At 44.4% G+C, this 12,227-nt stretch overlaps 2 protein-coding genes across 2 annotated transcripts; one reads left to right on the top strand and one right to left on the bottom strand.

Moving 5' to 3' along the window:
- Window positions 1-7,988: 7,988 nt before the first annotated feature.
- LOC101828968 (histone H2A type 3) lies at window positions 7,989-9,658 on the bottom strand. Its single transcript, XM_005067712.4, has one exon. The coding sequence runs from the start codon at window positions 9,585-9,587 to the stop codon at window positions 9,195-9,197; it is 393 nt and encodes a 130-aa protein (XP_005067769.1). The 5' UTR covers window positions 9,588-9,658; the 3' UTR covers window positions 7,989-9,194.
- On the top strand, window positions 9,479-11,263 carry LOC101829234 (histone H2B type 3-B). The gene is made up of 3 exons (XM_005067713.4): window positions 9,479-10,280; window positions 10,688-10,725; window positions 11,114-11,263. Exons 1-2 carry the CDS (start codon window positions 9,904-9,906, stop codon window positions 10,719-10,721), a joined length of 411 nt encoding a protein of 136 aa, XP_005067770.2. The 5' UTR covers window positions 9,479-9,903; the 3' UTR covers window positions 10,722-10,725; window positions 11,114-11,263.
- Window positions 11,264-12,227: the final 964 nt, after the last annotated feature.

Raw genomic sequence — 12,227 nt, 5'->3', positions numbered from 1 at the left:
ATTTAGTCCCAAATAAACACACAGAAGCTTATGTTAATTATAAACTGTTTGGCAGATGGCTCAGGCTTCTCATTGTCTAGCTCTCTCTTAATTATTAATCCATTTCTATTAACCTATGTATCTCCATAAGGTGTTGGCTTACCTGTGATGCCTGGACCTTTCTTCCTTGGCAGCTACATGGCTTCTCTCTGGTGATCCACTCTCTGTCTTCCTCTTCCCAGATCTCCTAGTCTGGTTGCCTGGCTACATCCTGCCTGTCCATTGGCCGAAAGAGCTTTATTCATCAACCAAGAAGAGAAACATATTCACAGCACACAGAAGGACATCCCCCATCACAGGCTGGCCTCAAACTGGGAGATCTTCCTTTCTCTGCTTCTTGAGTTCTGGCATTACAGGTATGTGCTATTACCACCCAAGTTGGGTGTGAAGACTATTTTAAAAGATATAAATGGCCAGTGGGTCCTCAGCACAGGAGTTTCCCTCCTGGTACTCCCCTCCTGGTGAGAGTTCTTCACCTTGGGGGCATTACACCTAACCCTAACCAGGGTCCAGCAGCTCCCAAAACAGTCTTTGGGTTTTTATGGAGCCCTCACTGCACAGCCATGATTAAAACTTGCACAAATGTTAGAACACAAAGGTTATGATCCCAAGTGGATGTACTGGATAAGCCTGTCTAGACTTGTCTCTTCAAATTTCTCTTGGTCTTTCTGTGGAGCAGAGACTACACTTAAGCTTGGGGTTGCAGGGAGTGTGGGGGGGGGCTTGTGATTATCAACTAAGGTTGAGACTTTCTGTAGGATTGACTTCAAGGCAGAAAGGCAGGGGAAGATTAGAGGATATTCTTAGGCTCTGTGATCTGCCTTGAGAAAGAGAGACTCCAGTTTCTATGACCTGCCTACAGAAAGGAAAGAATTAGTTTAAAAAATAAAAAATAAAAAATAAAAAGGAGGGTATGAGTTGAAACAGGGGGAAAGGGGAAAGAGAGAAAATTTCCTTTCTCAGACCTGAAGTACCTCAATATACAAAAGATTATCTTTATAGTTCTGAATCTGACCAAAAGTTGCTTCAAGAATCAAGGGGAAAAAAAGTCAAGTACCTTAATAAAACATATGCTTATGGTTTTTATTGCTTAGTTTAAAATGAAAGGGCTCTAGTACTATAAGCCACATCTATGGACCAAAACAAATACATAGTAAATTTTAATCACACACATGATCACAAGTTACTAAATTATATAGATTGGGTAATTTATAACATCAGAGACTTGTTTCTCACACTTCAGAGAGCTGGGAAAGGCAAAGTCAAGGCACAGGCAGATAGATTCGATGTCTGGTGGTGGCCATTGATAGCGACTTTTAGTTGCCTTTGTTTGAAGAGTGAGAACCTATACCTCGAACCCTTTTGTAAGGGCTCTCACCTCACTGATCACCTCCTAAAAGCCGCACTGTTTACTGCTATCACAGGGGTGACATTTCAGTGTGGGACTTTGGGGACATATGCAGACCATAGCACTAAGCTTTGCCCTCTAACCCAAACAGTTATAAAAGAAAACCCAGCCTAACTTGTTAAAACATAGTATAAATACTTGACAGAATACTTTATTCTGCTAGTAACAATGAAATATGGCTGGGTGTGGTGGTACACCAGCACTTGGGAGGCAGAGGCAGGTGGATCTCTGTGTGTTTGAGGCCAGCCAGGGCTAAATAGTGAGACACTATTTAAAAGGGGGAGGGTAGAAATAGAAAAAAATATAAGAGAAAAAGGAAAAAATTAATTAATGTTATGTTTGCTGGAGAGATGGATAGAACTCAAGATCATTGTGTTAAGTCAAATAAGCCGGATCCTGAAAAAAAAAAAAAGCATTGCATGGGTTCACTAGCATGTGGAAGCTAGATTTTTGAAAAAGATGTGAAAATAGGGAATGGGTATTTATGAGGAGGTAAGTGACCAGAGACAGGAGAAAAAATGAAAAATCTGGTGTGTGTAGATATGAAAAAAGAATGTTATATACATGTATTGAGGGACCAAAAATTAAAATTAATAAAAGTTTAAAAACCTGGGCCCTAAATCTATACAGAGAAAGGGAACTTCTAATGTAAAAGGAAACTCTTCAAATCAGGAGTGCCAGGGCTGGTGCCTGAGGCCTGCTCTCAGAGAAGGGGAGGCAACTGTCTACCACTCCTGCTAACATTCCTTGCTAATTGCTGGTCATAAAGATCCCCAGGCCAGGGGATAGATGACAGACCCTTTGACCCATGTAACCCCTCAAGCCCATACCCTGTCTTATCTTACCCAAATGTATCTTGCTTAAAATATGTAGTTACTGCTTTACTCTGTACTTTGTATGACCTTAAGTAACTATGGAAACTGAAATTTGGGGCCTTCAGCCTTATGGTCTCCCCCTGTAAATGCGTCTGTTTTTGGCTGGTGGGCATCTCATTTCCTCCACCATGGAAAGAGATCCGGCTGGCCAGCTGAACAATAAATGGAACCTTTTGCTTTTGCATCAGAGTGTCGACTCCTCGGATTAGTCTCTGGGATTCCACAAACCTGGCACAACAGTATGAAATTACCAAAATGAAAACCATTACTATGCACAGCTAATATATGCTAATAAATCTAAAAGGAAAGAAAGAAATGACTCAAAGGCCTAGGGATAACAAGGCATGGTGGTCTATGCTTACAACTGCAGCACTTAGGGGTTGAGTCAGGATAACAATTTTGAGGCTAGTTTACACTACGTTGAAAAGACTGTTTTCTTTTTCTTTCCTTTTTTTTTTTGTTGTTTGTTTGTTTTTCGAGGCAGAGTTTCTTTGTATAACAGCCCTGGCTGTCCTGGAACTTGTTCTGTAAATAAGGCTGGCCTGGAACTCACTAAGATCCTCCTGCCTCTGCCTCCAGAGTGGTGGGATTAAAGGCGTGCACTACCATCACCTGGCTTGAAAAAAAAAACCCTTCAAACAAAATAAAACACATTTGGATCTGAATAAAATAAAAAAGCCTTCTGAAGCAAATACTTTCAAGAATGGACTAGACTCAAGTGTCTCCTATAGGCCTCAAAATGTTACAATCTGGGCATCAAAAAATAATAACGGTTACTTAGACTATGTCGGAGTATGAAAAAGGTAGCCCACGTAGTTCCAATCGTGAATCGAGAAAAACATAGAAATCATTTTTCGGCTTTGGGGGGGGGGGAACGCACTGACAATCAGGGGGTTTTGTTTCTAAACGCCAATGAGTAGTTTAAACAGAGACATGAGTCAATGCCAAAGCAGGGAAGCAGGAGCCAGGTGTCTAGGAGTGCGGCCGCGGGGAGGTGCAGTACCATCCCGAAGGAGATGTGCGTTGTCCATTAGTGGCGTCCAGGAACCGACACTGCTCTCTGGTGCCAGTTTATGTACATAGTGGCATGAGGGAAATGGCTTCACTTTCAGAAAGAAGAAACCGCAGCTCTTGCCTCTGGAAATACACGACCTTGTGAGAGACATCAGCGACAAATAGCATTTGAAACTGAGGGTTCCAGGATGGAACTGTTGTGGAGTCCGGGAAACAGTGGAGCATCTGCCAGGCGGCCTCATCTTAGGTAGCCAATGTGATCAGCTAGAGCTTTCGGACTGCTGACCAATCGGAAAACGCCCTTGAGCTCAGGCGTCAAAGCATGCAAAGCGCAACGCGCAACGCCTCGCCAGCATCCAAGGCCAAGGCGCCCACCAGAAGCCGCTGGAAACCTTTTCTGAGCCCCAGCGCTCACACATGCATACACTCCTGCACCCCAGACCTCTCGAAGGCTTAATTCTTTTTTTTTTTTTTTGTGGTTTTTTTTTGTTTTTTTTTCTTTTGTTTTGTTTTGTTTTTTCGAGACAGGGTTTCTCTGTGGCTTTGGAGGCTGTCCTGGAACTAGCTCTTGTAGACCAGCCTGGCCTCGAACTCACAGAGATCCACCTGCCTCTGCCTCCCAAGTGCTGGGATTAAAGGCGTGCGCCACCAACGCCCGGCTCAAAGGCTTAATTCTATGCAACCGTTCCCGGGGTGGTTCCCAAGCTGGGCGCTGCACCCACGAGACCCAAAGCTTTAATCTTAAATCTGTTTTTCCATCCCAACAAGTCTGAGCTGAGCTTCCCTGAAAGAAGTCGTGCGGTTCGAGGCTACATGCAATTGCAGAGCAGCGTCTTAACATCTGGCAATGTAGTTTCCTTTTTCTGTCAAATTTCTCCCAATCAGAATCGGAGCCTCACCAATGGCTTTGCGGGAAAGGATCAAATGGAGGTTTAGCTTGTAGTGTTGTGGGTGGAAGGTGGGGATGGAGGTGGAACATGGGGGCGGGAGCTAGACCGTGGCACACCTCTGCCCTCTCAGCTCCGTTCTTCTTGCAATGGGAGCTCAGTTTCTTTCCTTCTCTACATCACTAACGAGGCCGGAAAGAAGTCATTCGTTTTAAATTAACTTTACCAAATACCAGTTCAACACTATGTGCAGAGCATACTCAACACGTGAACATAGACACAAATGTGCCTCTCTGCCTCTTGTCAATGACAGCTAGGAGAGGATAGATAACGGTGAGGTGATGAGCTGGTCACAACATTGCAGTTTATCCCCTAGGCATGAATAGGGCGATATAAAAGACTATGCAAGCTTATGAGAGTCCTGGAAGGGAGAGAAGGCATTTTTTCCCCTTTTAAATGACAGCCATCCTAACCAGAAGGAGGGGACATCTGTTGTCTGTTCAGTGACTGTAGTAATGTCAAAGATCATGTATGTCTACAGAAACTCCTGATTCTTTTCCTATTTAAAACTTGAGTTTTCATTGAATTGTAGGGCTTTGCTATTTTTGGATATTCATCCCTGATCAAATGTATGAGTAGAAAATACTGTTCCTCATTCTGTGGGTTGCACTTTAATTGATCCAATTACCTCACTTCTTTGTGTATATTTTCTGTCATAGCAATTCAAGCATAGGCAAGACAGGTATATTTTGTCTCTTTTTCTGAATTGAATCACCAGTGCATGTTGCAACTGGTTACAGGGTGAGGAAAATGTCATGTGATCTTGACACCAGTGAGGGTGGGCTGCCTTTAGCAGGTGGGGACAGTGCTGTAAGCATGCAGCTTGGAGAAGAGGTGTGGGCTTGTGGAAGCCATGGTTTTGGGGAATGTCACAGAAAGGAGGGGTCCTCCTGGGCAGCAGCCATACCTGTCATGAGCAACAAGGAGGCCCGAGATCCCTGCTTCCGAGACACACAGCGTTGCAGTTATCATGCGAGGCAAGAGCTGTCTACACAGCCATAGTCCAACTGACCTGCCACTTGTCATTAACCTATAGAGAAGCTTTGATGCCTCACCAGCTGACCCCTGTTGATTCTCCCTGGTGCTCCAGCTTCCCTCCCGAGTCATCCCTACTGAACATGCACAGAGCTTTATGATAGTGATTCTTGATCAACCTAACAAAACTATTTACCCTACACTTATGCTCCATTAAGTACCAGGAGTTATGCTGGCATAATTTAAAGTACTCTGAAGATTTTTTAGGTTATAAGCAAGTACTAAGAACCCTGGGCATCCACAGATTTTGGTACCAGTCTGGGGGTCATAGAACCAATCCCCTGTGGATGCCAAGGGATACTGTAATGTCCTCTAGGTTTGCCCACATGATAACAAATGAAATTTGTTTTTTAAGTCTATGTAGTATTTAACCTGTGTATATGCCACATTTTAAAGATGTATTTGCCCCGTTGTAGACATTTAGGTTAGTCCCATGTCTTAGCTGTTGACAGTGCCACAATGAGCATTTCAGTAAGTCTCTTCCACAACTGATTTAATTTCCTCTGGATAGATGCCCAGGAGTTGGAGAGATGGATCTTATACTAGATCTATTTTTAATTTTTTGATGTGGGAGATTATTGGACATGTGAATGAGCCTGCAAGAAATGGTCCCACAGAGTAGAGGCGAAATCTGGGAAGCAGGAACTGGAGGAAAGACCTACACTAGAAGAGGAACAGAGGGTGCTGCAGAGCCAGGTGGAGAGCTCCCACACACAGCAAACACTGGAGATACTTCCAAGGTTGGCTCTAGCTGCATTCTTCTGGAACCCTCTATATCTTTTTCTTATCTTCAATAAACAGCAGTGCATAGGGACATGTGGATAGCGGCTGCTGAAATAATTCTAATAGAGGCATGTGTTTAGAGATACAGTGGGCCAGGAAAAGACCTCCGTGCTTCCACACAACACACACATGAGCAGAGCCTGAGAAGGTGAACCGCCAAGGCCTGTTCAGAGCTGCTGCAGTATCAGGTCTGAGTGCATACCTGCCTTTCCACATGGTCTCTGATGATGGCTGATGTGGCACCTGAGTTCAACTTCCTTTTACCAGAGATAGGCCAGTGTTATTCTAGAAAATAAGCACTGGAACACATCAGTCATCTTTCTTTCCCCTCTCCCCGTGTGTGTGCATACACACATGTGCATCTATGAATACACACACACACACACACACACACACACACACATATATAAATGCAGGCAAACATGTGCCTTATGTGTGGAGGTCTGAGGACCATTTCAGGTATTGTTCTCAAGTTCCACCTTGCGGCAGGGTCTCTGTTAGCTGATGTGTTTACCAGGCTAGCTGGCCTGAAAGCTTTCAGGATTCTCCTGTCTTCCTTAGAAGCACTGGAATTACAGTTGAGTGCTAACCTGGCCCTGCATTGCATGGGTCCTGGGAATCAAATTCAGGTCTTCATGCTTGCACAGCAAAATCCTTACTTGTTGAGCCATCTCTCCAGCCCGTCTGTCCTCTTATTTGGCACACACTCTGAGTTTCTTAAAATTTAGGTGAGATTTACAAGATATTATGAACCATTTTCATGTGAGCAGTTGAGGGACATTTAGCACATTTCTTATGCTGTGACCATCACCCGTGCCTTCTTCCATGAACACACAAGGAAATTCTGTTATTCTCTCCCCTTTCAGCTTCTGTATCTACTGTCTGATTGGGCCTGTTCTGGACACTGAGGTTCATTCATGTTGTAGCACAAATTGGCACTTCATTCCCTTTCATTGACTAATAATCCATTATGAGGACAAACCAGTTTTGTCAACCTATTTATCAGCTCATGGATATTTGGGTTACTTTTAGATTGTATAAATGATACTGCTGCTCTATCTGTGTAGCTTCTGTTAGATGCATATTCTCATTTTATTATATATATATATATATACCTAGGCATGGTATATATATATATATATATATATATATGTGTGTGTGTGTGTGTGTGTGTGTGTGTGTGTGTGTGTGTGTGTATATATATACCTAGGCATGGTATATATGCCATGGTGATGAATCCAGTGGACATGCTCTTTTCAAGGTAGCTGCTTTTGGTACTTTACGTTTCTGGAAATGGTAATGCAGATGACGGGATCTTAGGTCAGAGCTGTTTCAGTGCAACTATCTGTAATATTATAGACACATTCAGAATCTGTGCTCTCTAGTTACTCATGGGCCACAAAACCCTGAACAGTAGACAAGCTACATCTTTATATTGCATCTCACCTAATGGAAAATAAAATATTCCTTTTGGGTGGTGGTTATGCATTTCACAGAAGTCTAAGAGGTGGAAGAAGAGAAACTATCGCCAGTACACCTCCCTCCACAATGCCTCCATAACACCATTAAATAGTAACTAACACCCAACCCCCCAAATTAACTGTCATTCAAGAGATTAAGGAACTGCAATGATCCATGAATACATACAGACTAAAGCTAGACTGCAAGATTCTCACTAAAAACATAAAGGGAAGATCTCGAGGCTCAACCCCTAGGCTTTGTTTTACTGAAACCACCCATTAACAGACTGTATAATCTACATGCAGTTTTTGTGTCTATTGTGTGGTTGAGACTCTCAGTTAAGGGAATTGCTTATTCTTAGGCAAATGGGTTTTTGAGAAATTGGTAATTTTATTAACAGATTTGTAATTATAGACGTTGTCTAAGGAGCCCAGGCTTGAATAGACCCAGTTTTGGTAGTGTGTATATATAATTTATATAATAAACATTATATAATTGCCTTGCTGTCCTGCATTGTTAAAGCTTAAAGAGAATAGCATAGTTAAAAGGAAAGGGGGGGGCACACTCTGATTCTGAGGCATTTTAAAGGATTATCATAACTCATTTAACCCCCCAACTCTCCCTTTCCCACTGGTAATGATTAACATGACTGTTCCTGATGATTTTATCTAGAACTCTCCAACCATTCTTTTTTTTTTAAAAAGATTTTATTACATATACAGTGTTCTGCCTACATGCCAGAAGAGGACACCAGATTGAATTGTAGATGGTTGTGAGCCACCATGTGGTTGCTGGGAATTGAACTCAGGACCCCTGGAAGAGCAGTCAGTGCTCTTAACCTCTGAGCCATCTCTCCAGCCCCTCCAACCATTCTTTACATTGTTTGTAGAAGTCACAATCCTCTCTAAAAATTCACATTTTACTTAATGTGATGTTAATACTTTCCTTTAGGACATTGCTGTACTCTCAAATCTAGTTTTACCAAAACCAACAAATTATTTTGTTCAAGGTTAAGCTACTTAAGTGGATCCGATTGTGTGACCAATTCCAAACACCTGCTGGACCACCATGCCCATTTGTAATCCTACCACCATAAGCAGGCCGAGGCAGCACTGCCCTAAGTCGCTCCCTGTGCCCCACAAAACTTCGGGTTGCTCTTTACCAATAGCCTTAACCAAAAAAAAAAACAAAAAACAAAAAAACCTCCATAGAATTATCTCCCCTCAGACATTTTGGAAATCCCAACGTGATTAGATCTAACTCGAACAGACTTACGTTTTGGTAGAACTCTAAGCATTTCACTTCAGTTTCCGTAGAAATGCTACCTATCAGAGCCTAATACTAACTTCTAAAGAACCGAGTGTTTCCCTGTGGTCCAAAAACGAACCGAGTTATCTAGCACTGGAGAATGGTAGGGACAAACCGGGAGTGCCTCCAAACAGACCGTAGGCCAACTGCAGACAGAAGCTGTTGGCCTCAGCTGTGAAGGCCCCAGACCCCGCGCTGGGGGGAGACCCAGCCCTGACCAGTACCTGTCAGCGACAGGCTCAGCGTACAGTTCTTTTGAGGGTGTGGGTGGCTCTGAAAAGAGCCTTTGGTGTCCGGTAAGTAGCACTAACGACCAGCAGGGCCTCACTTGCCCTTGGCCTTATGGTGGCTTTCGGTCTTCTTGGGCAGCAGAACCGCCTGGATGTTAGGGAGGACGCCGCCCTGCGCGATCGTCACGCGGCCCAGCAGCTTGTTGAGCTCCTCGTCGTTGCGGATGGCCAACTGTAGGTGGCGCGGGATGATCCGCGTCTTCTTGTTGTCACGGGCCGCGTTGCCAGCCAGCTCCAAGATCTCAGCTGTCAGGTACTCTAGCACAGCGGCCAGGTACACCGGGGCGCCGGCACCCACCCGCTCCGAGTAATTGCCTTTACGGAGAAGACGGTGTACGCGACCCACCGGAAACTGGAGACCAGCGCGGGAAGAGCGGGACTTCGCTTTTGCACGAGCTTTGCCACCCTGCTTGCCACGACCAGACATATTCAACTGATAGTCAAGAAATACAGCACCAGCCAGAAAGAAAGCTGACGGTTACGGCCCCTCAACGGCCAGCAAGCCCTTATATATGATCAGGAGGAAGGCTAGACCGCACCTTTCTATTGGATGGCAGCACTAGCCAATCAGAAAAAGAAACCGGCATGTCCTAATTTGCATATACCTTGCCCCCCCTCCGATGACATAATGTGCAATTGTATTCAATCGAAGCCAGTCATATCTGATCCCTCATTTGAATACGAGGCGTACAAATAGAGTTGGTACGTCGGACGCGCCCGTTTCTCCAGACCAGGTAGCCACTATGCCTGATCCTTCTAAATCTGCTCCAGCCCCCAAGAAGGGTTCCAAGAAGGCTGTCACCAAGGCTCAGAAAAAGGATGGCAAAAAACGCAAACGGGGACGTAAGGAAAGCTACTCCATCTATGTGTACAAGGTGCTGAAGCAGGTGCACCCCGACACCGGCATCTCGTCCAAGGCCATGGGCATCATGAACTCCTTCGTCAACGACATTTTCGAGCGCATCGCCAGCGAGGCCTCCCGCCTGGCGCATTACAACAAGCGCTCGACTATCACGTCCCGAGAAGTGCAGACGGCCGTGCGTCTGCTGCTGCCCGGGGAGCTGGCCAAGCATGCCGTTTCCGAGGGCACTAAGGCTGTCACCAAGTACACCAGCTCCAAGTGAGGCGCGGCGCGGGCGTCCTCAATCCAAAGGCTCTTTTCAGAGCCACCCATACAGTCTTTAAAAGGGTCTTGGACACAGTGTGTGGGGTCAATGATAATTGCCACGCGCCTGAGGGGGATTGTTAGTTGGTACGGCCAAGAAAGATGTGTCTTAAGTGAGAAATATAGGGCTGCAGCTGCTCTGCTTTTCCTAAGGGTGGGATGTGAAAAATGGCAAGGGGCGTTGAGTTCCCCCTGCAAGACCTAGTTAAAGTCTTACCCAGGTGCGCGAGATCATGAGGGATTCTGGGTGCCACGCCCCCTGGGTGGCTTCTGAGTCTGTGTTCCTTTAGAGCCTTTCCTGGAATAGACAGGCCTCTTTATTACCTGGATGTGACTATAATGACATTATATCATCTCAACAGATCTGCACTAGCGGTATACTGGAACCCGGGTTGAAAAGGTACGGCGACACCCACAATGCCTGTGTGCAGGAGCTGGATGTAGCCAGCTGCAGCTGCCCGCAGATTTAGTGGTTAGGGGATGGAAGAACTTGGGTAAGAATCCCGTTGTTTTGAGCAAATGAGTTGCTCCCCTAAAGCTGCTTTATTTTCCGTGAAGCGCTGGTAACAGAATTTTCCACACTCAGCATTTATTTGGAGAATGCCATTTTGTTCTGGAACGTTTGGGCAAGAAATCTTAACTGTGGAAAGAGCACCAGTTTCCTTGGTTTGGCTTTTATTTATGGAAAAGGGATTTGTGGTAATTTTTGAACTGTTATGAGATATATTGAGAGTCGTATCATTGTGTCCGGCAAAGAATAATATGTAAATTTTAATTTATTTTTTCAGCTGGTCAAAGGGAGCTGTCTCATCTGACTGCTAACAGGCAGTTCACAGGGAGGAAATGTCTCCTCTGTAACTTCCAGAAACCTACTTGGCTTCACACCTACAATAGCATGCCACCTCCCCCTTTCCACATAAAAGGATTTTTGATCACTCCACATGCTTTTTTTTTTTTTTTTTTTTTTTTTTTTTGGTATTTACGAGACAGGGTTTCTCTGTATTGTTTCAGAGGCTGTCGGTCCAGCCTGGCCTCGAACTCACAGAGATCCGCCTGCCTCTGCCTCCCGAGTGCTGGGATTAAAGGCGTGCGCCACCACTGCCTGGCTTCCACATGCTTTAAAGTTAGCATCTGAAGTATATTTATCCTAAGTAGCTGCAAAATGCAAATGGCAATGTAGGACTTTTTTTTTCTTAAAAACGTCTATTAGAAAGTCAACATCAGAGTCAGGTCAAAGTAAACCAAATGCTTTAACAGATATTTCAGGTTGTTTTCCTCTGAGAATTTGTTTCTATTTTCCTTCTGCCTCAAATTCTGCCAACAGCAATTATATATGTATTACATTTTACCAATTACCGTTCTCCAGAATTGTCTATTGAAGTTTAAACAGGCCAACCATATTACCCGACACTAGGACAGCAGACAATGGTTTAAGACATAAATCATTAAGGCTTGGTATGTTAGTGAAACTGAGTTTTTACTGATGGGAGGAAGGTATTGGGTGGGAGAATGAACTCTGGACCTCTAATGTGTTAGCCAAGGCTAACACTGCAATGCCACCTAGTCGTCTTCTTTGCCCCTGCCTGGGTTTATTTAAATCCATTCATGGACACAAGCAGTCTGTGTGGTATATAGCATTACCTTCATTTGACATCTTTTTAAAAAAGGAGTAAGTGCATAGTAATGGAAGCCTTGTCGTAACCACTTTACCATGATTCATCATCAAAGGTGAGAGACCTGTCAACAGTTCTTTCACTCTCTCTCTCTCTCTCTCTCTCTCTCTCTCTCTCTCTCTCTCTCTCTCTCACACACACACACACACACACACAAACACACACACACACACACACGTGTCAGTGTCATCATGTAGGCCTTGCTGGTCTAGAACTCACTATATAGACT

This window comes from Mesocricetus auratus, unplaced genomic scaffold (assembly GCF_017639785.1).
Source record: "Mesocricetus auratus isolate SY011 unplaced genomic scaffold, BCM_Maur_2.0 Super-Scaffold_100007, whole genome shotgun sequence".
Taxonomy (NCBI): Eukaryota; Metazoa; Chordata; class Mammalia; order Rodentia; family Cricetidae; genus Mesocricetus; species Mesocricetus auratus.
Note: the sequence above shows the minus strand (reverse complement) of the source record. Positions and strands in the feature narration are given on the sequence as shown.

Excerpts from the sequence above, each read along its gene's own strand:
- LOC101828968 (XM_005067712.4), bottom strand. The coding sequence starts at position 9,587 with ATGTCTGGTCGTGGCAAGCAGGGTGGCAAAGCTCGTGCAAAAGCGAAG.
- LOC101829234 (XM_005067713.4), top strand. The coding sequence starts at position 9,904 with ATGCCTGATCCTTCTAAATCTGCTCCAGCCCCCAAGAAGGGTTCCAAG. Across the intron at positions 10,281-10,687 it reads ACCAAGTACACCAGCTCCAA|ATCTGCACTAGCGGTATACT; the intron begins GTGAGGCGCGGC and ends TCATCTCAACAG.